The sequence below is a fragment of the Excalfactoria chinensis genome, chromosome 1, assembly GCF_039878825.1.
Source record: "Excalfactoria chinensis isolate bCotChi1 chromosome 1, bCotChi1.hap2, whole genome shotgun sequence".
Taxonomy (NCBI): Eukaryota; Metazoa; Chordata; class Aves; order Galliformes; family Phasianidae; genus Excalfactoria; species Excalfactoria chinensis.
The window spans coordinates 180139123-180166195 of record NC_092825.1 but is presented as its reverse complement, the minus strand read 5'-3'; the positions used below and the strand labels follow the sequence as shown (position 1 = coordinate 180166195).

The 27073-nt window shown below is 41.4% G+C and overlaps 1 protein-coding gene across 12 annotated transcripts in view; it reads right to left on the bottom strand.

The window, feature by feature from the left end:
• TENM4 (teneurin transmembrane protein 4) overlaps positions 1 to 27073 on the bottom strand; it is a 598985-nt gene that overhangs the window by 191661 nt on the left and 380251 nt on the right. For 8 of the 12 annotated variants that reach the window (XM_072326955.1, XM_072326954.1, XM_072326960.1 and 5 more), the window contains 3 exons: positions 15705 to 15957; positions 10470 to 10568; positions 8246 to 8481 (listed from right to left, as the gene is read on the bottom strand). In XM_072326955.1, coding sequence (XP_072183056.1) covers positions 8246 to 8481; positions 10470 to 10568; positions 15705 to 15957 — 588 coding nt within the window. The remainder of the gene's footprint in view (positions 1 to 8245; positions 8482 to 10469; positions 10569 to 15704; positions 15958 to 27073) is intronic. The other 4 variants (XM_072326961.1, XM_072326962.1, XM_072326966.1 and 1 more) reach the window with 1 other exon arrangement.

Here is a 27073-nt window from a genome sequence, read left to right as displayed (position 1 = left end):
TCATATTTTGACACAGGAACAATTCTGTAAAGTTTTTGATGTGACTTGGTTTGACTTTGCCTAAATTTGGTACGATTTACAGATTCAAGAAACAAACAGAACATCAAGAAGGAATACAGAAGCAGTAATGGGTTTCCTTTCAGCATTTTAAATTACCATACATTACTAGTTACATGGGTAACTGGTCAGAAGAGCGAGCTGTCACTGACACTGACAAATATTCCTCAGTTATCTCCAAAGGGGATGAAAAGCTCACTGACAGACCTTAAAACCATCAGCACTGGTGAAAAACCACCAAGCGGCGACATTTCTGATGAAATTTAACAGTTGATAGCTGGCTTGAAATTATTCAACCTTAACATCAGCGTTATATAAGTAAATATAAAAGCACGGACGAATAAACGTGCAGATGACTCCAAGACGATTCTAGAGGCAAACCCAGTGGTGAGGACGGAACAGATAAACAGGAGAGCTGGAGAGCTGCCAAATATGAATGGTTCAAACAAAATGTTCTCTGCTGTTATCAAAGGCTGAGAGGTATGCAAGGAGTCATCACATCACTAAGGATGGAAAAGACCCCTAAGATCCCCAAGTCCAACTCCAACCCATCTCCACCACCGACCACATCCCTCAGTGATGCATCTACGTTTCTTTAACACCCCCAGGGACAGTGACTCCACCTGTGGGCAGCCTGTGCTAAAGCATCACTACTCTTCCTGATAAGTATTTTTTTCCCTAATACCCAGAGTGAGACAATCTGAAACTTTGCTGAGCAGAGCACATAGCTGTGAGATACAAAACTGAGCACAAGTTCATAGAACCTGGTTGAAAGGGACCTTCAAGATCATCCTGCCCACCCACCAAATCTTGAACGCCTCCATGGATGGGGAACTCACAGCTCCCTGGACAGCCTGAGCCAGTGCCTCACTGCTTTCTGAGTAAAGAATTTCATCTTAACATCTAATCTAAATTTCCCCTCTGAGTTTAAAGCCAGTCCCTCTTGTCCTAACACTATCAGACCACATAAAAAGTCGGTCCCCCTCCTGCTAATAAACTCCCTTCAAGTACTGGAAGGCCACAATAAGGTCTCCCTGGAGCCTTCTCCAAGCTGAACAAGCCCATCTCCCTCCACCTTTCTTCAAAATAAAGGGCTTCAGCCCTTTGATCCTTAGTTGTGTCTACAAGGTGGGGTCATCGGTCATTGAAATACCAAGGCTGAAGGAATAGCAGAAGAGGCTGGTAACAAAAATCCAAGGTTATTTTCATGCTGATGAGATCCTCACAAATCTAGGTTCAAATCTATGATCTGAAGTGGATACGTGATTCACCGGTGTGCAAAGGGTGGATCTAGCAGCTGGAGGTTACCAGCCCAAAGAGTCCTAAGCTACATGATTTAAGAGCCTTTATGGCTTTTAACACTAACATTTACACAAAAAGTTTTAAGTAAGAATTAAGGGAATGCACCCTTCCCACTTTGAATCAACACTCAACCTGTTCATAAAAGATGCTGTGCTTGAACATGCTCCTTAGCACTGCAGACCTTGGAGAAGTGCTAAGCACTCACAAAGCAGAAATTCCTCTGCCGAGCTTCATAATGCATTGCCATCAAATGGAACAGCTCAATTTTAATACTCCTCAGTTTTGCACCTATCCCACTTGGCACATCGGGAAACTCAAGCAAAATCAAGTGTGTTTCTGTTATTTTCTCCTCTTCCAGCAGTATTTTCTGGAAGTGCCTATTTTTCAGGAATGTGTCAGGATACACCACCATGTATTTCTCCTATTTTTAATGCCAGGCTGCAAATCTTACTCGGGTTGAAACGGCGAAAGTTCTTTCATGGAGATTCTATGGGAAGTTTTTAACACCCACCTGAATGAATTGATCTTCACAAGAATAGCTTTGAAGCGGGATCTTGTATCTTTATAATCTTTATTTTAAAGGTGCCGTTAGATCACCTGTATTTCTTTTCCCTTGAACTATAAAGCTAACAGCAACTACTATCCAAGGATACAGTGCACCATCCAAAACAAAAAAGCACCCCATGAACATAATACAAACAACCCTTCCTGACTTTGAAGATGATGGTGAATAAGATGTGGTTTATAGTTAACAGCACCATGCATCTAAAGCAGCAGTGAAAGATAACACAACAGGGCAATTCAAGAGTGGAAATGAATAGCCCATCTTGAATTAATTTTGTTTCTCATCCCCAATAATTACTGTTCTGTGTACAGGTGCAATACAAACAACCAAGTGCCTTTTCTTGGCGGTGTTAGGCAAAACATATATGTAACATTCTTTAGTGCAGCTACACTGAGATGCACTTTTGAGGATGTGCCAGTGCTTTGTACAGCACCATGTGTGGGCACGTGGAGAGGAACAAAGGGTAATGCCATAAAGTGACCGGGGCTGAAACATTCCAGCAAGTCATTAACTGACCATAGGTCTGACAAGGGAAAGTTTCCTTTGACAGATCCCCGCTGGCAGCATCCTGAGCTCCACACTGCTCAACCAGCACCTGGAAAGCTGTGCCTGCAGCAGCTGCCCTGCCTGGTTCCTTAACAAGAGCCCAGTGCTACTGAGGCTCACACAAAGCCCTGTGATCCCCACCTCTGTTACAGGACAAACCTTAGAAGAGATTCCTGTGACTTGTCTGAAATGAGGCTGAAAGCTCACTGTGACAACATCTCCCTGTGTGCCTGAGACATGTTTTATGTCTTAGCTTTGTTGAGATCACTTGTAGTTCAGCAACAGAACTGACACTTCAGAATGGACGAAGAGTGTATTTGCTGTCTTTAGCCAGGTCAACCTCCAGAATCAGGGATTCCTAACAATACTTTACTAGTATTGGCCCAGCTCCTGTTGCAAACACAGGGACCAATGCCATTGACTCTGACTGCATTTAAACAACTGCTAAAGTAAATGAGGTTGCTCCAGTTTAAGAGGAGCATGTGCAAGTGAAGGATAAGGCCCATACTTTCCAAATATCATTGGGTATAGGGAGTTAAAAAGAGGTTTTTTTTAGACTGTATCAGTGATAGATAATCAGACGGTATGGGAATCTACTTCAAAATTGAAAACTGAAGAGCTGGATGCAATTTAAACTGTAGAATTGCCATTGAGGGACTGGCACTAAGCATGCTTGTGTGCTTTTGGAACTACAGGAGCCAGATTTAACAGAAAAAAGCCGCATATTCAAGCACTGCTCTGTAACATTAAAATGACAGCGCTGGGTTGTAATGATGGTCCCTTTCAAGCAGCATCCGGAAATGTTAAGTCTTACAAATCTACTGTACATAAAATATATCATGGATGATACTACGGCCCTTTTCAAAATGGATGTCACTATTTTGTAGATGAAGGGTAAAATGAAGTAAATGAGACCCAGAATTACTAAGTGTGCTGAGAGCAGTAATTTGGGGAATATGTGAAAGAACCAAAAATGGACCTGGAAGCTTTTCTGTAGGTAGCAGATTGAGTTCATAACATAAAGGCTTTTCTAGAACAGATTGTTGAGCTTCTGCATTTTATCTAAGATAAGATGGAAAACACTGAAAAATCATTGTGAATCAAAAGAACAAATGGTAAGAGCAGCAAAGCAGAACTTAGTGTGGGATCAGAAGGGAAATACTAAAGCAGGAAAAGAAAGAAACTTGGTGGGGTAACAAACTGCTTTGTATTTTAAGTCGAATAAAAGCCTTACGATTGGGGCACATAGCCCCAATTATATAGCTCAGTTTTAAGAATTAAGTGTTAAGAAAGTCTTCTATTGTCCTTAAGTGGGATGTAAGCACACGTTAATTGGTATATGACATATCCATAGCTGACCAGCTACATAGCTAAGAGTTTTGGAGAGCTGCCTTAAATTGGGTTTACTGCATTTCATCAAAGAATCAGAGAGAGACTGTGCTAAAGTTAGCTTTCAGGGTGATCTTCTGACAATACACAGAAAGACACTTTATAAACACATCATAGTCCTAGCGTGGTTTTAGTGTCAGAGCATTTTGCCTGTAGCAAGTAACACTGCTCTTTTCTGAAAGAAGCTGTGTCTGAAGAGAGCTCAGACGAACGGAGACCTGAAAAGCAGAGAGCTCTGACTCCAATCAAATGAACGACTGTTTTGGCTTCATAATATGTTTTCCAGCCCTAACTTTAATTTCAATCAAATGTCCATCTTTCTTGCTGTTCATGAAATGTAACCGCAACACATGCTTAAGTATAGGAAAATTGCAAGTGCCTAACTACATCAAATCGTGCTCCCATCTCATCTGGAATCCCCATCAGGCAGAGGATAATACCTTCTGTTTCAGAAGAAAATAATATATTCTACTCTCCTTCACTAATTTGTTTAGAAACTGTTCCGTGGATCTAGCCAAACAGCTGCTGGGTATGGAGAGCTGGATGACCAAACAGGTCATTTCTATTGCTGTACTCAAAAATTCTTCTCTCAGGCAGTGCAAGCAGTGTCAGAGACTTTACAGAGCTGCGTTATCAGGGCTGGCATCTACCAGGTACTGAATGTGCAAGTGAAGTATTTGGACAGCAGCATACCTTGTGGTATTATATCTGCCATAAGCATCTCTCTCTAAACTGCCCCTCCAAGGCAGGGCTCCATGCCATCCAGAAGCCACGAAAATGTTCCTTGTCTGACTGTCAACAGAAGGGACAATCCTGAGATGGACAATTTAATTTCAAAGTGCTGTCTCTCCACGACCTCCTGGAACAGCAAATTTGCAGGTCAGTGGCAAGCTGCTTAAAGAGGCCTTTCATTTCGGTGGCTCCAGCGGTGCCATTCCTGCTGGTTTAATGTTACAGTCCCGATCTGCCACTGCTTTTCCCTTTGGTGTTCTCACCCCACGAGACAAGCTGCTGGAGAGCAACCAGGATTTGCATAAGCCGCGTGTGTGCGCAACTTTGATGTGCATTGTTGCTGCTGCCTTGGTGTGTGCCTTTGAATATTTGAAAAGGTGGCAACAAGTCAATCAAAAGCCAGTTAATTCAAATGAAAACCAGCTTCTGGTGCTTAATACACCCTGTTATATTTTGTTTGTCATTATCTCTCAGGACCAGTGACTCAGCCCTGTGAAAGCTTCAAAATGATCACAGTGCTGACACATGATAGCAGCCGCTCAGCTCCTGTGGACTTTTACTTATGCCTCCTCCCCTCTTTTTTGAAGAGGCTCAGTAAGATAAGTGAGCCTCAGACTATTAAATACCATCAAGTCTTTCTTAAAGTAATGGAAACGCTGGCTTTCAGCCTTAAACAAATGATTTAGGAAGCATTTCATATGAATTTGAAAAAAAATAATAATAATGATGTGGCTTCAGCGAAGAACTTCAGAAACAACCAAATGTCTCACTGCGGTCACCCCCAGGTGTGTCTGAACACCTGTAACATGGAAAGTGGTGGCAGTAGCAGAGCTCTGGACATCTCCAGCTCCACACCATTGTGAAGATAGGCAGGGCATGCGATGGGTAGTTTTTAAGATTTAAACAGAGGACTGTGACGTGTCTGATGTTGTGATAATCAAATCACAGAATTATAGGATTGCTTGAGTTTAAAGGGACCTCGACCTCAAATATTGTCTAGTTCCAACCCTGCTGCCCCAGGCAGGGTTGCCAAACACTATGTCAGGCACTAGATCAGATTGCTCAGGGCCACACTCAACCTGAAGTCTTAGGCATTAATCTGATATATTTCCATTAACTAATCAGGGTACAAAAAGCAAAAAAGAGTGAATGTCCAGCACTTCCATTGGAGCAAAGAGGAGCTGTGATCTCCTCTACTGAGATCTCCAAAAGCCCCGAGACACGGGAGTGCTGGGCATCCTGCTCTGTGTACCCGGGCTGGAGCACAGGGGACCAGATGGACCCAGTGGAATCTCCAACCTCAGCCACTCTGTGATGCTGTAATCCCATCATTCTGTGATCCAAAGCCCACTCACTTAAATGGAAATCTCTCCACTGACCTCAGTTTTGGAGGACATAAATGGTCATTACAAGTCTATGGTTATCTGAACAAACAAGAGCAGAAGGAAGTAGTATTCCTATACAGGTCAACACTTCCTACTCAGGATCTGTAGTACATTACCACTCAGATGGCCTCCAGGGCAACAAAAGGAGCAGAACACTGCTTAAATTTGCTTAAATGAGGCAAAGTACTTGTAATAAAATGCAACTAAGCAAAAACAGGGGAAAAGAAAACTAGAGGAAAAACAACCGTTTGCTTTGTAAGCAGATCAGGTTATTTAAAAGAATGACATGGTTTGGTAAATAACAGTGTGGTCTTCATCAGAGTGCTGAATGCCTCAGCTTAACTTGATGAAAGCACAAACATCTCGATTCCACAATTCTTCTTCTTTGGGCTAGGTGATACAATTCTCATCTTCAACTTGACAGGATGTAAAAAATAATTACAAATGAAAAGGTTATTCATAATTTTTAAATGAGTTAATTAGTAAACCCCACCAGAATCACTCATTACAGTAATTAATAATTGATTATACTTGAAATTAAACACAATTTTTCATCAAAATCTAATTAAATATCTGCCTTTTTGCTTGTTGATTAGAACACTGGGTCTGGTAGAGACAATCTTTGTTAAATATGTTTATGCTGAGCTGAACCATCAAATTTGATTTTTAATAATTGATAGTTCCTTTAGAAATTAGCAATTACGACCCATAATTACAGCAGTTCAACCTGATCAACTCTGCTGGCACCTTCCCAGTCAGCCACGGAACCTGGCAGGTGCTGCAGAATTCACCTGAATGGAGGTAATAGGATGGGAGAGCACTCAATGGACCTACCTGTCAACCACCTCCACTGTGATTCTTAAAGGGAAGCCCTGTCTTTTCAGAGCTTTGAAAGGATTTTGAGCAGGAGAACACCAAGCACAAAGCCACCAAAATCTCCTTCATCTATCAAATGGCACATACCTCCTTCACCAGAACTAACGGGTACTTCTATTCTGAGTTATAACAATGCTCCTCTGACACACTGAGATAATGTCCAGAAAAACCATGTTCAGGGCATAAGGAGAATACCAGACAAATGAGAAAGGCGAGTCCAAACGTACGTAGCAAATGATGAAAATTGACTGCATATTCCATCAAACTGCTGCTGATTTAATGTTGGTTAATTAATCATTCCTGCTCCTTCTTACAGAAGGCATAAAAGTGACCAAAGTATGATACAAAGCAGGAGTGGAGAAATATCAGTCATTAAAGATGCGTACATGAAAGGAGCACAGTAAAAGCAATCCTTTGTGGTAGTGCTAATTATACTGCTGTGAAATGAAAGTAAAAAATCTTTCGATCCAGGCTAAGATTTGTAATTCTAACTGCAACCCTTTATAGATCATTAGAGTACAGGAAGTCACCGTGAAATCAAAAAGACTCATTTGCGCCACGAGGCATCAGCATTCTTACCTATGACCACATCTGTATGTATCTGACAACCACGGTTTGCACCGCTGACAGCTTAAAACGGGAGGGTAGGGATGGACCTTTCTAAGACATTTATAATATAAATATCAAGTTTGACTGAGGAAAAATAATGTTAACACCTCAAATTTACAGAGGGCAAAATAAAATTTTCGCATTTAACGTTCCAATTATTTTTGGAAGGAACACTGACAACCCATAGTAAGCAAAGACAGTCAGGTCATGCACAGCTCAAGAATAAACAATGCTGCTCCACAGAATTAGCAGATATTCCCTAATTTGCCCTAGTCAGAGAAGGTTCTTTTGGACCCCACAGAGACTCAGTCCTTCCCTATTCCTTCAGGTTACACTATGAATTTCCAAACAGTTGGTTATAATAGGTGTGCTATGAAAGGCAGAATAAAAAGACACTTTTCTGTCCAGACTTGGGTTCTGATCCTTCTACCATTAATCAATGGCAAAGAATTCCCACTGACCTGGATGAGATGGTGATTAGGACACGCACCTTACTGCTGGCTTTAATTAGGATTTGCTGAATGCTTTGGGAACATCTGGTGGGTTTGTCTCACTCTAGCACAGAATGGGAACACAAGACTTATGCTCTGCTAGGCTCCTTTGCATGTTTTAGGCTAAACGCTGCTCCCTACCATACCATCTTCAGCCAACAGAGGCCTTATTTCCCCATTACTGTGTACCATCAGCTTGAACCTCTTGTTCCCAAACATTAGCACTGTGGGTGATGTTGTGGAGAAAGGCAAGAAGAAAAACAAACAAACAAACAAACCAGAAATAAACTTACCTATGAAATACGCCAGCAGGATCACCAGTGTGACCGAGATGACAATGGCACTCAGGGCAGCACATTTCCAGTTACAGTACTTATAGGGTTTCTTCAGGTTAAAGGCAGGCCTAGAGAAGGTACTTCTGGGAAGGGGCCTAGGGGGAGGTGAGTACACAGTGCTGGACGTCAAGGGATATCCCGGCGACGTTGTACAAAAAAGGGGAGAAGTGCCTCCAGGTTTAAACAGGAAGTGCCTGGGGGAAGAAAGACCAACAGCAAGTGATTCCTCCCAACAGTCAAAGCAAAGAGGGACGTGAGGTGAGAGGATAGCGACGGCTGCCAGGCCGAGGGCAGCGGCTCCACACAATGCTGGCTAAAGACACGGATGGCATGCACGAAAGAGAAGAATAAAAATCAAACACACACAAAAAATTCACAGTGCCAACAATGCCACAGAGAACTCGTTGAGGGCAGGAGTCCCTTCTGTGGGAAAGCTGGCGTTAGAGTGAAATGGAAACCCCAAGCAGAGCTACGACAGACTGGTGACCTGCTCAGCTCCCAGGGACGTGTCCGACTGAAAGGGAGCGTGAGTTGAGTTAAAGAAGGGAGGGTGTTCCCCAATTCATTGTCTGATCACTGCATGAGAGCGTTTTTGATACTGCATCGCTGAATGGAGATGGGGGAGGAGAGTTTAAGCCATTCCACAGCACCCAAATTGTCACAGAGGGGAATGCTGACGCTGTCTCCACATTGCAAAGTTAAAGGTTGGACAGAAGGATGGCTGAAAACACCAAACCAGAGTTCAAGCCTTGTGTAAAGGCAGCAGGGGCAGGCACCTGCTTCCAGAAATAGGTTCAGAGCATCTCAGTTTGGTGCCTACTTTAACAAGTGTGAATTGCTGTCAATGGCAGCAGCGTTTCCTGTCCAGTGACACATTGGGAGGCACTAAGTTTTGCTCATTTTTATGACTGTGGTCTGAGAGCCAGCCTACAAGGACCTGTGAGACTTTCTGTGTGACTTATGGCAGAGCAAACAGAAACCACTGTGGTCCATGAGCTCCTGAAATGAAGGGTGCCAAAGGGAGCTTGTTTATGGGAACCCTAAATGTGAAACCTAAATTTGGTGGGGCATCATGAAGTACAAGGCATTCCAGCTCTGGGATTTAAATGTGGCCAACAGATCTGACCATGATCTCACCATGCTGATGTCAAATACAGATGTCACATGTGAGGACTGGGGATCAGTCCCCATGTAGTTTGCACCTTCTGCCATGGTTTGTAGGGCCAGACTTGCAGCCAGCATAAATCCAGTCATGGATCCATGGGAGTCAGTCAAGCCAGTGGATGTGATTCTTTTTTTCCCCCTGGAAGTCACTTATGTAGTCACAGGGGAAATGACATGCAAAAACATCACCATGCGGAAAAGCCACTGAGTCATGCAAGATAAGGTGACATATAGCTCTGTGAAACAAGTGTCTGTCCTATTACAGCCATGGTTTTATAGGTGCTCAAAGCAGGACTGCTGACCATTAGAGAAAGATCAATTATTTCTACTAACGGCCCACATCAAAACACTCATTTTTACAAGGATTCAGATACTCTTCTGTGTTTCAGAAAGTATCTGTTTAGATGGATGCATCCAGTCTAGGCAAAGAGGTACCTACAGCATTCAAGAACACCAATTAGACCTTTGGTTAGCTATGGCGACCAATTCAGACCAACACAACAGTGACATTTTTGGCACTGTCATGTTAAAAGCTGTTTATAACTTTAAAGTTAAGTGATTAAAAGTTAAGTAAAAATGCTAGAATGGGTGTTTAAATCTAGGAGAGGATTGATTCGATACCACTAGTAGACAAAGCACCTTTTGTAAGATAAGGTACCGTTTAACAATGAAATATCAGGCTGCTAGCACAATAATGATTGAAGCTCATAATCAAAATGAAATTATTCAGAATTTGCATGGGATTCAAAATTGCTGTAGGTACTTCTTACTAATGAAATGACTTTTTCAAAACAGGAGGAAAGAAAGCAAATGGAATGTTGCGGCTCATTAGCATATTAATGAGTCTGCCATTAATATGTACAGGACACATTGCTTCAGAACCTCATTTTTTTAAAGCCATTTTTGGAGAGGCCAGCAATGGTGTTACCCTTAAACGTCATTGATATGACCAAATGCTTTCATGCAAGGATCATAACGACTGTACAGTAAACAGGAAGACCACATAAGTGTCACATACCCATCATTGTAAGCACCGTCATGTCGGGAGGAGGTGAGAATGTCCATCTCAATGAGGTTGTCCTGCAATGTCTCTAGGAATGTCTGCTTTGCTATGTTTCTACATACATATGGAGACATGAATGAAGCCAGTGAGTCATGCATATATGAAGTGTGATCTTATAAACCACAATGGTTATAGTGCAATTGTGCATGGAATTAGAATGATGGGCCATATATTTATATGTACAAAATGCTACACATATACATATACAGCCTTAAGAATGTTTTCTTCTCTCTATATGCACTATATATATATGCATTTACATACATATAAACACACACACCCATGTGCATGTATAAAAAGTTGAAGCCTTTATTCATTTCACATTATTTATTGCCGGTGACACATGAAAACACCTCAAGTGCAGGATTCAAAAGAAATAGGTGTCAGTCCAGCACAGCTGTAACCTTGTTATACACCTGTTACTGTGAAAAGGCACACCACAGCATCTCTCTCATTGAGGCTGAGAACTGGTAGTGCAATGTCCTCATGGATCTCCAGTGAACATGCGCCCTGGTTTTGCTGGTTTGCTTGTTTCAGTTTTGGATTCGACAACTTTTTTTAATTGCTAACTTGATCAATTTGTCTACTTTGGAACAACGAGAGCTCAATATTTAGAAGTTTCATTTTGAAACCTCTACTTCAACTTCTGAACCTCTTGCTCAGTATGAATCCAAACAACAAAGTCTATCAGTGCTAAACAGGTTGAAGTTGAAAAAAAGGTTTTGCTGGAACCCAAATTCCAATAGCAGAGTTCTGGCTATAATCTGGATAATACAGGCCGTAGGCAAGATATACAGGGCCTGAATATTAAAAAGCCTGCATTTGATTTTGCACACAATAGCAATATTTTGCAGTATCCAGCCTGCCAAGCATGTACTTTGATGAGTCACTTTTTGACCCATATATGCTAAACTGCTTTATACATTTTGAGGAGAGTAGCAGAAACATAAAGAATTAAGTTAAAGGCACAGCTGGGAAAAGATTTTGTCTTTCTCACCTTTGGTCTTGGTTCTTAACATCTGACAAAAGTACATCCTTCCCATATTTTTTAAAACCAAAAACCAATCCTGATTTTGCCCATGCCTGTTTTCAACATCAAAATTCTAAGTCTGAATACAAATAAATTCCTTGGTCAAAACTAGCAAAAGGAACATAACAGCATTGTGACACTTTCTCACTTACGCAGGATTAAGCACTTACAGGATGTAAGTGACATGATGCGAACTCAAATGAGAACTCTTCTGTCAAAGAAACTGGATTTAGGTAGCATGCTATACCAAGGGAAACCAGCCCTGTCACATTATACAAACCTTGATACTGCCTTTTCTGAAATGTCCTTAACCTTCTTTTCCATTTCTACTTCCTCCTCCTTCCTGCTGCTAATGCCAGCACTTGCTTAGTTCAACTCACTGCTTTTGAAGGCCTCTGGGCTTCTTTGCCAGCACAGATCTATTCCTTAATTATAATGCAAGTAAAGTCACTCCTATTCACAGCTTTGGAGTAAAGTGGATCGACATGCATGAGCTGTGTGCCATAGCATTTGAGACATCAATCCATCCCCAAGTGTTTGCTGCTTCCTCACATTCCCTTGGAATGCAGGAAAGGTTGGATGTTGAATTCAATGCAAAAAGAAGCAGCATATGTGCATGCACCGAGCATTTAATGGGTAAGAGGCAAGGCATCTAGCAACACACTGATCAATAGAAGTTCATCAGTAGTTAAAATCCATGTTAGATTGGTTCCATGAATTTCAGTTGTGGATTGTCAAAAGAGCAGAAGAGGAGTGGGTTGCACCGTCTTATAATGTGTATAAGAGAGGTGCTAGGTCACCAATGTGACTAATGCAGAACCATCCTCACTGAAGGCTGGGCAGATTCTCCTCCCTTGGAGATTACTTGTGAATAGCTGTCTGTTTACAAACCACTCTCCCTTCTCACTGTGAGCTGAGTAGTAGAATCTGACCTTACACAATTACTACATGAGATTTTCTGGGAATGGAAGTCTCCTGCAAGCTGCTGGTTTGTCAACCAGACGTCCATCTAGTTAGCATTTATTTGCTCCCTGCAAGGTCAAATGTAAAGGAACAGAAAGGATGCCTAAGAAGAAGCAAGAGTGAGGAATAAATAGTGGGAGAACTGACTTACCTGTCAGGAGTGACTGCTGAGCAAAGATCTTCCCATCACAACCTTGATAATATACTGCTTTTAAAGCAAGAGAAAAGGGAGCAGATGGGAAAAGAATGAGGAAGAAGGAAAAACAGAGAGAAGGAGGTAAAAGGAAACAAAAAAAAGAGGAAGGGGAGAAGAGGAGAAGCTCTTCCTCTTGCGACATATAGAGTTGTTGTATATGGGATATGCTTATCATGTCAGTCATATACTCGTGTGACACATCTCCGTTTGCCTTTGAGTTACACGTTGGAAATTTCCAGGCAGTGACAAACAACTCAGACTTTCCAGTTCTGAATATTGCCTGCAGTCCCCAACAGTTAAAATCAAACCTCTTCAAACCCTGGGGTGCTTAACAATCTAGAACAGTAGGCACGTTTCCCAGCCTGTGACAATCTCTGTTTAAGAGACGTAGCTTTTCCTTCGTGTTTGCTCTCAGTGTTGACCAATAAGACATTTAAAAAGAAGGAATATTCAATAAAAATACAATTCCATTTTTGACATGAGATTACAGTAATCTCCTATTGCTATACTTCAAAGGCCTTAATTCTTGGATTAACGTCTCTTGGTCAGGATTTATTTTTTACACGTCGGACAATTTATTCTGTTAAGAGGAATTCATTTCTTTGGTTCTAAAGGTCTTTGCAGTGGGGAAGGCTGATTTTATGGGACAGGTGAAACTGGGCATCCAAGTTTGCCAAACAGATCTGAAGCCTTTTACATCTATAGGACTCTACTGAAGGAAATGGAAAGATCAGATTATCAGAGTGGAGATTCACCAATCATCTACACAGTGCTCTGTGACACAATTATAGCTTGTTTTATTTATTTATTTATTTATGTATGTATGTATGTTCAATGAGGGAAAAAAAGCCTGTCAGTCCTGTTCTGTCAGTGTGCACATTGGCTGTTTGACATGCCTTTCCAACATGTTCATTGTCTTCTAGAGCACCGAGCAACACTACACCATTCCATCCACAGTGTCAAAAGCCACACCAGTCTTCAAAGGATCTGTTATCTAATTAATAAAATGATTCAACTAAGTATCAGTTACAAATATGAGCAATTTGTGAGGCATTATCATCATTAAATGATGCAGATTGAACTCCTCGTGTAAGTAGATGTAAAAAGTGAAGTCGAATTGACAGTAATAATGTGACAACTCAACCTGCAGAAAGAACCACTTACTTCAGCGCCTGGAAAATTTTCATCCCCAATGATTTCGTGGGGAAGAAATGAGGCCTGTCTTTAAGCACACGCTCATTTACAACTTAACAGAAACAACAGCCAGATACTTGTTCTGACTACAAACTCCTGCACTTATTAAAATGTGATACATTTGCCTCTTCCATTGATCACCAGAATTGGACAACTGGAGGCAGGATGTTTTCAGGTAAGAGCTTAAACTCTAGTGATCCTCGAGAAGAAAAGATATTCCTTCTCAATTGTAACATGTTGTTTTCTGAGAGACACTGGTCAGATACGAGGATGCTCTGGCATTACTCAAACACTATAACATCTCTGCTCTGACGAATCTGTGTCGTGTTTTGGAAAAAGGCAGTGTTCCAGAATTACAGACCACTGCTTACGTAAGGGTTTTTGGACTAGACCCAAAGTATTCTATAATGCAATAGTTTTTTAAACAAAACAATACACAGAAGTCAGTGCTTGGGCCTATATGCTCGAGAATTAGGAAGACGATTTAATTACTGAAACTGTTGCCAAATCACACTTGCAGTACTTGCTTATAATTTTGCCTTAATCTTTCGGAGCCAGCTTCTTAGTTGGGTATTTTAAATTAAGCAGTCTCAGGGAAATTAATTATCCTTAAATGCCATAAAATGTTAGACTGAGGTCTGTTGTGGATGTTTCAGGGAGCCAGCAGACACAGCTACTTCTCGAAGAGACCGACAGATATTAATTTTTAAAATCTATTTTTAATGCAGAAGCTGGCAAAACTGGGTACATTTTGTCCCAGGATACAGACACAGCTACCACTGATTTCAATGAGATTCCCACAGGCAGTGAAGCAAGAAATTTGGCCCCTGGCTCAGTTTTCAGTCAGTAAATCTTTTTTGCTGTCTAAAATCTTTCTGGTTGGTTTGAGAAGGCAAGACTAAAAAGGGGAAAAAGGCAGCTAAGTCAGCGCACCATGTTTGGCCTGAAAGATTTCTTTTCAGACTAAAAAAGACAACGTGCACAGGAGCTCATAACTCCAGCATCTCCAATGGCTTTTCATCAACAAAGGAAATGGTGAAGCAAAGCCTGCAGAGAATGTGAAAATAGTTTCAAGAGGGGCGACTCAGAGACGTACTCCTAGTCAGATGGGAAGACTGAGGCTGAGGGAGTAGGACAACTCCCTTTTCCAGAACCTATGTGCTTGGAAAAATAGTCTATGAACTAAGTTATGAACTAGAACAACTCAGTGCAACCTTGCCACATCCTCAGTATATTGCAAGATGGATCCTCTGCTGTCTGGTACGGTACGTTTAGTGGAATGATGTTGTAGGATAGCAGAATGCAGCAGCTGATCTCTCCTCATTAGGTAAATTAAGATCAGCCTTTCTGAAAGCTGTACTACAAAAGCATCTGCTTGATGAGGCACAGCTAGAAGAAGGCTAAGTCTTTTCAATGTATTGACTAATTTCAGTTTCTTAAATAGGACACTGACTTATCCTGCTGCACAGGATGAGAAGGCATTAAAGGAAAGTAAAAAAAAAATAAAATTAAAAAGAAAGAAGAAAAAAAGGGAAAAAAAGTCAAAACATTTTAATCTGTGATCCTAACTCTGATTTTAAATGAGGAAAATAACCTTACAAGCAGTTATTAAAAGACAGCATTTTCAGTTTATGAAAGAGCAATGTTCTCTTCTCCTAGTCCAAATAAAAAGACATGAAGAATGATAAAACACAGCTCTAAACACCTGCTCCCAAACCGATCAGCTACCTATACAGAGGTATAGATGTTTCATTACATCCTTAGCACACACAATCAGTGTTGTAAAGTACTAAAGAAAATCACCCACCTGGTTTCCAGCGGGATGTTGCTGTTCAGTAACCAGTTGTCCTGAGCGTGGGCTGGTTCTTGAGTGCTGGCTGGTTGTTCCCCAGACAGAGAGTGGTCTGTGGGAGCTGGGCTTGGGTTGCTGCGCGGAGTGAAGTTCCCTCTGTTCAGGGAATTGATGGAGGCTGCGTGATGTTGGTTTGGGGTGTGAGCATGTGATATTGGTGGTGGTGGAGTTCGGAGTCTTGAATGATTTTGAAGATTTGGAGGATGATCTAAAACAGAAGTGAAATATTGTTAAGGTTCAGGATGTGGGTAATTCCACACTACGCTCATTTCTGTGCAGGCACTTTTAAAGTGTACAATGTCATGGATGCCACATATCTTAGATCAAACTTACATAGGCTTGTTCCATATGTCCTAATCACATGTGCATTGATCCGCTAGCTGGCTAGATAAACATTTTGGTTTCATGCAAGAAAGTTATGAATGCTTAAAAGACTGCAAGAAGGCCGTTCTGACAGCCAGGCTAACTCCAACAAACAACTGCAGGTTGCAAACTGCAGTCTGTCTGTGACACTGATTTGTGATAAAGCATGAAAAATACAACCAGCCTGGAGAAATAACACTTAAGAACAATTTTATGATGGATATACAGCTCCCAGTGAAGTTTGTTCTGTCCTGTTCCCCAAGAACTTTCAATAGTTAAGCCAACAAGAAGACTGAGAACACATTTAGTCATAGACTGAGTTTAGAGAAAGCCATAAAACTGTGTCAGGATTATGCAATTTAACAAAATGCAGTAGTTTGTATTGTTAGAGATGTACTCAAACTGAGTAAAAAATGCATGTGGCATAAAAACTGAGGTGTCAGGAAAATAAAACGAAGTATAATGAAGAAAGATGTAAAGAAAGCTGATATAGCTGCTTTCAGTAAAACTCCAGATATCATTGTTTGTTATCCAAGGGGTTGAGGAAGTTAGATTGAAGAAGGCAAACACTCAGGAAAAGACCAACTTAGTGCTGATTACCGTGGGATTTTTAGTTTGTATCTAACTACTTTCAGTTGTTTTCTGGAAAAATAAAATAAAATAATGTTTGATGGAATTTAAGGGAGATTGGCTTTTAAAATACTGATATGGGATCCATTAAACACTCCTCTTTGATTTTAGTAGACTTCAGCTTGCAAGTTATTAATATACAACAGTTATCTGATGTCCTATCTGAAAAACAAAGGTATCAATCTAATACTTCCCAAGTAGACTTCAGTATTATGAAAAACTAACATCATTTACTCTCTAATTAGAGACCTCAGGAATCTATGTACACAGTCATAAGTTACAGTGAATGGTGACAAAACTACCAGGACATTTAATGACAATTCTGACATTTGAATCAGAACTTGGATTCAGGAAAAGAACAAGGGAAGCATTTACAATATCCCTATAGCCTCTCGCATATTTAGGCACAAGATTAAAGATGTCTGAGATGCATCCCATCCCTTCCTTCCTCATCCTACATTAACTCAAACAATCACATCATTAATTATAGTCAATTATTCCAAAACTGTAGGGTAGTTGAGGTGATATAGCAAAACAATGGGAAATATTAATTATGAGTACCTCTTATCTACTTAGAGTCATTCAGATTGGAAAAGACCACTTGGATCACCAACTCTAGCCCCAACCCATCCCCACTATGCCCACTGACCATGCCCTTCAGTGTCGCAGTTCTTGAACACCTCCTGGGACGGTGACTCCACTCCATCACCTTTCTAATTGTATATACATGTAGAACATGCATCTCCTTTTGTCCTTTTTAAGTTAGACATTGGAACTGGGTTATATATTACATAAGAATGCCTTAGTGCTTTTTGGGTCCAAGTTCATTTTACCTTATAATCTGAAGAAGGTCATAGTTCACATTAAAAGTACTGTTGTCTCTACTATACTTCAATGCAACAGACAATAACCAGCTCAAAAAGAAGTCTACCACCCTTCTGCATTTGGATAGATAATTTCTCACCAGGAATCTCAGGTCTGACTCCCTAAAGTATACCTAGAATTAAAAATGCTATTCTGGACTCTAGTGTAAGGCCAACTCTTGTTAACAACCTAATGGGAAGGGTGAGCAGCAACCATGGCTGGTACAGGTGAGGAATGTCAGGACCAAAGTAGGTTCCATCAGTTCTTCAGCACCATCTGAATGGAGACATCCAGTTGTCCTTGCACTGGACATTATTTGGAACTACTGATTAAATGAAACTTAACTTAAGGAGCATAGAGACAGTAAAAATAACACGGAAGGATTATAGATTTCCAGTTCCTAGGGCTGTCCATCCATCTATCCATTCCCAAGAATTTAATGCATCCCAGAGAAAAAACCTTATCTAAAAAGGAGCAGCCTCCCAAAAGTTCCCAAGTTTAGCTATCTATGTTTTTATTACAGCGATACCTGAGATGATTCCTCTGAGAAGACAAGAGAGAGAGGCAAACAGGTGAACTTCTGACTAAGTGATAGGTATTCTGGGATGTTCTCCTCCTAACGTTTGTCTTTTCCTACTGAAGCCCCATTCTCAGACTGAGCCAGAGCCTGCCACCAAAGGCCTGTTATGTAAATTCCAATTTACTCCCTATTACTGCAGACACATTGCAGATGCTATTATGGATAATGCTTTTGAATCAAGTAAAATGTGTTATTTTCGTGCCTTATTTGCATACCCTCTGTGATTTCATTGCTAAGTAAAGACAGCACATTTATCCTACTCTGGCCCATGTGATTTTTCGTAGGATTTTATTGCTTATATTTCTTTTTCTGACATGTAGGTATCTTTTCCTCCCAGAATATTCTTAATTTTATTCATGTACAAATTCTGAACACTTGTGTCACGTCTGAGCATCGCTGCACTTAATATACCTTGACTGGGATTAGCAGCTACCTCCCTTGCCTTACGATCCTTTATTTTCCTCTTCTCAAGTGGAGGAACATCAGAAAAAAGGTGCAGATAAAAGCAGAAGATATGAAATCTTCCTACTGACAATTATTGCAGCTCTGTAGTATCTTCTTGATGCAACAAAAACTATTGAGGTGATAAGCAAAGTCCTATGGGATTTGCAAAAGATATGGAAACCCACAAAGTGAATTCATCCTTGATTTCCTAAAACTGCAACCGTCCCTTTGAATCTGCTCTCTTTAACTTTTTTCACACTTTCTGAGTGATGCTGAAGAGTATGGATGTATGGTCCTGTGGGAAGCAGAACCTTAATGATGGCAGCAGTGGCTCTCTTACATTGTGTATGTGCCTGTATTTTAAACACTGGGCAGACACTCAGATTAACCTGCTATATATTATATATAAACACTGCAAAGCTGCACGTACTTAGGCAGAACCATATTTTTACAGATCCTCCCTTTACATAGGTGGGATAGAGGGGAAGTCACACTGAGCTTTCTGCATTTAAAAGCAAACTTCTGTTGGGAGAAATGCAGAAATTCAGAGAACTTTCTAGAGAAGCCAGACCTTGTGGCCTCTGCACACAAAGCATTAGATTTCCCACAGCATTTTAATATCAGTTATAAGATGGTTAACTATGAATACTCAGAGGTTATCCTGCTTTACTCATGAGCAGACAATTTTCTGCATCTTCCTCCTTGCTGGAGGTCTAGTAGACCTTGAATCAGGATAATTTCTTAAAGCTTAAATATGCTGTAATGTGAATGAAACTGAATGATTTAGCAGTTTTAAGAAAGAATTTCTGAAATGACTGCGCCGGGGGATGGAGAAAGATTTGTTCTGGGCTGTTCAACGAGAAGACCATCACCTACTGAGAAATTCTGGTCTTGAAGGGACAGCAAAAGAGATCTTGGAATTGTGAAGGTTGGAAAAGACCACTAAGATCATCTAGTCCAAACATCAACCCATCGCCAACATGCCCACTATCCATCACCAGCAGAGGAGTTCTCACAGCCTTGGATACCAGGCGGCAGTGATGTAGGGTCCCAGTGCTAAAGTTCAATATCTCTAGAAGATAGCTAAGCACTGTGAAAGTCTAAATAGCTTAAGAGTTTAATTCACATCCCTGAAAGGTTAGTTTCTCTAACGGCTCTTTAAAGTGTGTCTCATATGAAATATGTCTGCATTCAAACGTACCACTGAAATCCTGACTGCGAAAAACACACACAAAGAAATAATAATAATAAATCAAGTTGCTCTTGTGTTGCTTTTTTGTTTGTTTCTTGACATTAAAATGCCATTGACTAACACTGGCTTGGTAACCACAGATGAAGCAAGACTGAAAGATAACTCAGTTAATGAAGCTTGTACTTGGAAAATATTAGAGAGAAATCTGTGAATGAAGAACTGAATAAATGTGAACCATGAAAAGATTGCCAGCGAGGAGCTAATATGACAAAATTTGAATAAAAGCTCTGAGCTTCATGTTCCTTTTCCTTAGTCCTTCTATGAGCAATACTGCTTTGAAATTAGTCTATGTAACAATTGCACTTTTTGATTCATTAGGTTTTGGGATTGTGTTCAGGGCAAATGTGCTAACCCCAAAGTTAAAAATGCACTCATCTTCTTTCTTCCCAGCTTGCTCGGTGCCGCCACACATTTGTCATTGATATATTTGCTGTATTCTGATGGCCTGATGCCTGACCAGTGTCTGGGTTAGAGAGAGGAAATATTTCTTTTTACTCACTGTATGTAAAACCAGGCAGAATGAATCACTCGTTCCTCCCTTGAACTCAGACTGCACAGTAGCTGTGATGACTGCATTGGCAGTGTGACTTTGGACAGTTGTGCTTGTACCCACACAGAAATCCTCCACCGCAGAGGAAATAATCTGTTTAAAAGTAATTCACTTCTTCATTTGACAGCCAGGAAAGCTAAGAGCCTTGCTTTGGCTCCAGGACCATGCCTCAGCCAGATGCACATGGAGGCTCACAACCCTCACACCATCATCCAGCTGAAAATACCTCCTCAGCCTCTCTGTTCCTTTGGGTGCCATTGGTGATGGGAACCAGGTGGCTTCCACCTGTTAATCAGATGGATCTCCTGAGGTCGGGTGTGCTATAAAAGACTGAAGCAGGTCTTCCTCAGCACCTTTTAGGGAACACTGAGAGTTTATACAGCAATTTGTAGGAAACTCCTTCCTCCACTGAACACCAGGCACTGTATACACTGGGACCGCCTAATGATAAAGCCACCAAAATGGAGATAGAGGTGAATCAGTTCATCAGTATCCAGCTGCATGTAGATGTCAGTTTTCCCTCCCTAACACTTAAAACCTACAATCAGTGGTGCAATTTGAAGGTCTCTTTCAGATTCTGAATGACTGAATTTTTTCCTTTAGATGAATATCCACAGAATTGGTCTTCAGACTGGCTTCTCCTACCGTCAAGAGGAGTGCTTGTACCTTGCTGTGAAATGGATCTTTTGCCCTAACAGCACGTTGCACTGCTGGTTTTCAAAATACTAAGCAACAAAATGAATCATAAAAGCAAACAGGAAACCGATGGTTAATCTCCATGAAGTAGCAAAGCAACAATTGGAAAGCTACCTTGATTTTTTTTTTTCCTCTGTCTTATTTTAAGCAACAGCATAAAAGGGAACTGCTATTCCACCAAGGACTCCAACCAGAGAAAAGCCCAATCCTCAATTTGAGCTGAAAACCAGCAATGCACACAGGCTGCTTCTCCAAACTGAGATCTTCAGGCTTTCAAATCTCAGTCTTTCTGTATCTGTGTTACTTTACCACATTATTTGCACAGACATGCAAAGCCTAAGAACCTTTCAGTGCACACCCGTATGGAAAATTTGAGGCTATAACTAACAATACCTAAGCTAGATCTTAGGGTGGGTTCTGTGTGTAAAAGAATCCAATCATTCTTTGTCTTGCAAGCACACTGTAACTAGAAGCACGTAGAAATGGAGGACATAGAAACCAAAGAGCAACCTTCTACTTTGTGACAAGTCTAAGCTTCATAAGCTATGAAGACTTCATTCTGAAATACTTAGAGGTTATTCCTATGCGTATCGTATCATAGAATCTTGGCTTAAAAGGGACCTTAAAGCCCACCCACTTCCACCCCCTGCCATGGCTGCCCCCCACCAGCTCAGGCTGCCCAGGGCTCCATCCAGCCTGACCTTGGGCACCTCCATGGATGGGGCTCCCACAGCTCTCTGGGCAGCAGTGCCAGGGCCTAAACACCCTCTGAGTAAGGAGCTTCTTCCTAACATCTAACCTAAATTTCTCCTCTTTAAGTTTAAAGCCATTCTCTCTCTTGTCCTGTCACTATTAGTACGTGGCTACATGTAAGAAGTTGCTCCCCATCCTGCTAGAAAGTCCCCTTCATGTGCTGGAAGGCCACAATGAGGTCTCCCTGGAGCTTTCTGTTCTCCAAGCTAAATAAGCCCAACCTCCATACTTTTCTTCATAGGAGAGCTGCTGCAGCGTTTTGATCATTGCCGTGGCCCACAGCTTAAGTAACTTCATTTGTTTAGATGAACTTCATCAAAAATCAGGCCCACCTAATGTTATACATGTAGAAACTAGCTGAAGCTTCTCTCTAGCAGCACGGATTAACACTTAGCTGCTTTTACTGCTTATAGAAAACAACAGGTGCACCAAATCAAGTCCAAACAAGCCATCTTCTCAGTATTTTTCCCATCTAATGTGTACAGTACATGCAAACCTCCCTCTCAAGTGCCAAAGTGCCTTTGCAAAAGCAAAATATTGACTTTTGGGGTTTAAATCAATTTTGTACTTGATGCTAGGCTGTCAAGCTTTGGCTCTACACCGTCAACGAGAGCTCTGGGTAGTTGTTCTTTCATTAGTATGCATCTGACTGAATTGTACGCCCTGCAAGTAATGCTTTTAAAAAGGTCCATGTCACTGTCAAAGGATGCTTTGCTGACTTTTAACCCATGCTGTCCATTATTGAAGTTAATAAAAGGGAATCACAGACCATTAAAAACAAGGCAGAGGCTTCCTATTCAGACACTGCCAGTTTATGAAGAATCATTACCTTCAACAGGTCGAGGTAAAAACAGAATGCCTGGCAGAGTGTAAATGAGTTAGTTAGAACCGGATAACATATTTAAGTTCTTAAATAAATTGCCTGTAATATGAGAAAGTACCTTCTACAGTGCACATCTAAGCAAATTTGCTTGCAGCTCTGGATAACTTGGGTGGATTTGCTTCTGGAATTACAAAAAAGGAGCAGCTCTATCGACACTGATACTATAGTGTAGATGCATTGGTCAACTTTCAAGGTTCAAACCAATTGCTGGCATTTATATGTGCATGTAGTGACAGGATGAAGGGAAATGGCTTTAAACTGGAAGAAGATAGTTTCAAACTGTATAATAGGGAGAAATTCTTTACTGTAAAGGTGGTGAGGCACTGGCACAGGTTACCCAGAGAGGTTGTGGATGCCCACTCTCTGGAAGCATTCAAGGCCAGGTTGGATGGGGCTGTGAGCAATGTGGTCTCAGGGGAGATGTCCTTGCCTCTAGCAGGAGGGCTGGAACTGGATGATCTTCAAGGTCCCTTCCAACCCAAACCGTTCTATGATTCCATGATTCTAGTCTAGGCATACAAGCTGCTACAAGGTGCAGCACCTATATGTAAGTCAAGAAAATCCATTGGCTTGATTGAAAGAGTATAAGTGTGTGCCCTGAACCTGAGTTGCTGCACTTGTCAAATTACAGCAACAAATGCTTCTAATCAGCTGTGCCTATAATCACGTGGGTGCAGGTGCAGGTGGGAGCTTGCTGCTCCCTCTTTTTGAAGGAACTGATGCAGAAAGTGAGTATTTCTGAATATGTGTACATTTATTGAAGTGTGTTCAGTTCTCCATGCTTTATATGTTAAAAGTGTATGCTACATAAACCCTAAAACTCATCTGCAGTCAGTCAGGGTACTGACTGTGTACTCTGTGACTGAGGATTAGGTGATGCTTATGCCACCTGCATGATTACTCCTCACCAGGCTCCATTCAGTGGCATCCTACACATGCAGGCTCGGCACAAACAGCTGGGTGCCACCCTGCCCATGTAAAAGCCCTGGAGAAATGGAAATAACTCTCAGATTTGCTGCCCTCCACTGCACATTTAAGAAACGTGACTGTTATTCCGTGTCAGGTTATTCTTCTTGAAAGAAATGCTGCATATTTCTCTGATGTTTTCTGACTTCATGTACAGAGGAGCTCTTTTGTACACAGGGGTTCATCTGGTTTCCCTGCCTCTGTTGTGTGACTTCCATATAGACGGAGACAAACATAAAACCACACAGTTCAGCCTTGCCCAACCAGAAATGATTACACTGGCAAGTTTCTGAAGAGTTTGCATGAAGCAGCTCCCAGAACTGCAGTCTATCAGCAAAGGGTGTCTTTGGCTGCAATAATAGCAAATAAACACAGGATTTTGCTGGTACAGTTCTGACTAACAGTTTTGGTTCTTTTTGTCATATACCTACATTGGAAAAGCTTTGACATACAGGCTTGATCTTGGCTTGTTTCTTTTTTTTTTTTAAAATTGAAAGGAACAAGCAGCCTCTCTTTTGCTCACACTCTTCAAAATCTATGATTCTAAACTGCTGTGCTGTTGTGACTGAGCTACACATCGAAAGGGACTGACAGATCCCAGCTCCATCAGCAAAGGTGACTATTTATAGCAGCTGAGTGAGGAAATTGTCTGTTTTATATAATTTTTACAATGTTGGCACTGGCAAGCGGCTCGTGATCAAGAGACGATCCTTTTGCAAACCCCAAGTGATACAGCTCACATCCAGTTCAACTACATGACAGAGCCGGGTGCTCACCCCCATGGTCAGGGTGAGAGATTAATATGCTGCAAAGCACGGTAAGAATTTACTGTAAGGTTAGCTTGGGTTTGGACTTACAAGGGGCATGCAATTCCCAGAGCTGCTGGTTGTTGTGCAGCACATACATCCAAGGGAGGGTTTTGTCCCTTTCTCTTTCAGTTGTACACGTCCTGGGCTTGTGAATGAATCAGTCTCTGGAAACACAGAGTTCCATTATCTCACAGCAAAGCGCTTATGGAATGTGACACGACGCGGTGCAGCACAATGCCAACAAGCACTAATGCTTTTAATTATTTACTCTAGAGAAAGAAAGGGAGAAATTTCACGTTGGCTGCAGTTGAAATAAACTGCTTTATGTCTTCGGTGGAGAGTTTTTCATGCCTTTGGATCGACTTCTCTGCACGTGCTGCCAGCCGGGTGGCAGAGGCTGCAAGCAGAAGCACTGAGGAGTACAGAGCCCTCTTGCCACTTTGTTTTGTTGCCCTCCCTCTGCCTCTGCCTCCCTTTTAACTCTATTTTGCTGTCTTAAAGTTGTAACAATGCCATTTCTGCTAACTACCTCCAAAGCCCAACATCAGACGGTGACAATTCTGACAGCTGCGGCTGACGTGACGCCTGTCACCATGATTAATACCTCCCCTGCCCCATCCACTGTGCACACAAAAGCTGACTGATTCCCTTTGGTGAAAACCATGGGTTCACTTAAGTGTAAAATCTCCGCACAGGTGGAAAACCTTATTCCCTTTGGCACAGGAATCTGATTTGTGAGAGCTGGGCTCCATGACCTTTCCCTTCAGGTTCTATTTGACATTCTCTGAAGCACGACAGCAGAAGGCTGCGCTCCAAATAATTCTGAAACAGACATAAAACTTTTATATTTTTATTAACACTTGAAGAGGCCACTAAAAGAAAATCAAAACTATGAATCTGTCAAGACACTTCGGTAATGCTGTACTTTGTTCACAAAGCTACCGTGACAGAAGGGCAGTGTAGTTTACTGGTGGGTATGTTTGTTCATAACACCTCCGTCCCCTAAATAACTCAGCACCAATTAACACAGGCCCTTTGGCAGCACACTTCTGAGAAGAAGCATTTCTGATGGCCAGCCTCATTTATCACATTCTTTTTGTTTTTCTTATACATTTGCAATATAGAAACATAGAATCATAGAATCATAGAATGGCCTGGGTTGAAAAGGACCACAATGATCATCTGGTTTCAACCCCCTGCTATGCACAGGGTCGCCAACCACCAGACCAGGCTGCCCAGAGGCAGCACAATGCACAATGAGGTCTCCCCAGAGCCTTCTCTTCTCCAAGCTAAACAATCCCAGTTCCCTCTACCTTTCCTCATAGAAGAGCTGCTCTAGCCCTCTGATCATCTTAGTGGCCTCCTCTGGGCACACTCCAAGAGCTCCATATCTTTCTTGTGTTGGAGATTCCAGGCCTGGATGTAGTACTGCAGATGGGGCATCACAAGAACTGAGTAGAGGGGGACAATCACTTCCCTCTCCCTAGTCTAGTTATCTTTAGTCATCTCTACTATGTAACTAATAAAAATCAGTGTTAAACATGCATCAGTAGGTCATGAAGACATACATTTATACATAGAATCATAGTATTACAGAATGGCTTGGGTTGGAAGGGCTCCTAAGAATCATCAGGTTCCAAGCCCGCTACCACAGGCAGAGCCACCAACCTCCAGATCTGGTACCAGACCAGGCTGCCCAGGGCCCCGTCCAACCTGGTCTTGAACACCCCATAGAAATTCTAATATTATTATTTTTATCCTTTTATTCTCCATGTACCTTTGTATCTATACTATACTATAAGGACTATAATACGGGACAGTAGACATGTTATACTTAATTTTTTTTATTTTTATTTTTTCTTAATTCTTGTTCATAACTTTGTTGGTCACAAACCAGGAGGCATTGCCTTCATGGGCATCATACATTAAAGTGTTGCTTGCTGCCCATCAGCTTTCATCTTGGAGAATGGGTTAATTTTAACTGAATAAGTAAAAAGCTTGCTGGGGGAACAGAAAGACTGCTGTAAAATTTCTGTAAAAATTAGCATAAATAAATAAGTGAATCAGCATCCATAGAATGGTTGGAAGGGACCTTAAAGATTATTGAGTTGCAACCTCTCTATGGTGAGCAGGGTTGGCTTCCACCAGATCAGGCAGACAGGGAATTGCTCTTTGTTATATGGTGCTCGTTTTGGCTTTCTTCAACATAGGTGAAACAGAGGAAAAACACTGTATCTGGTTCTAAAGCAATTGTCAAATGCACAGGACAACAACTGAAAGATATGTATCTCTTTCTGTCATTCATACGTTGTAGACATAAGTCTACAAACTGCCCCAGTGTGAAAATGTCCCTGGATTAGTTAGCTCTAAATATTTAAAGCAGATTTTCTGATGCACAAGCAGAAATTAGGTGACATCTCTCATTTACAGCCGTGGCACTGTGCACTTATATAAGGCCACGATGAATTCCAGCATTTGAAGGAAGCATAAAAAAAGGAGGGGCAATGGATGTTTATGAGGGTGGGTAGTGATAG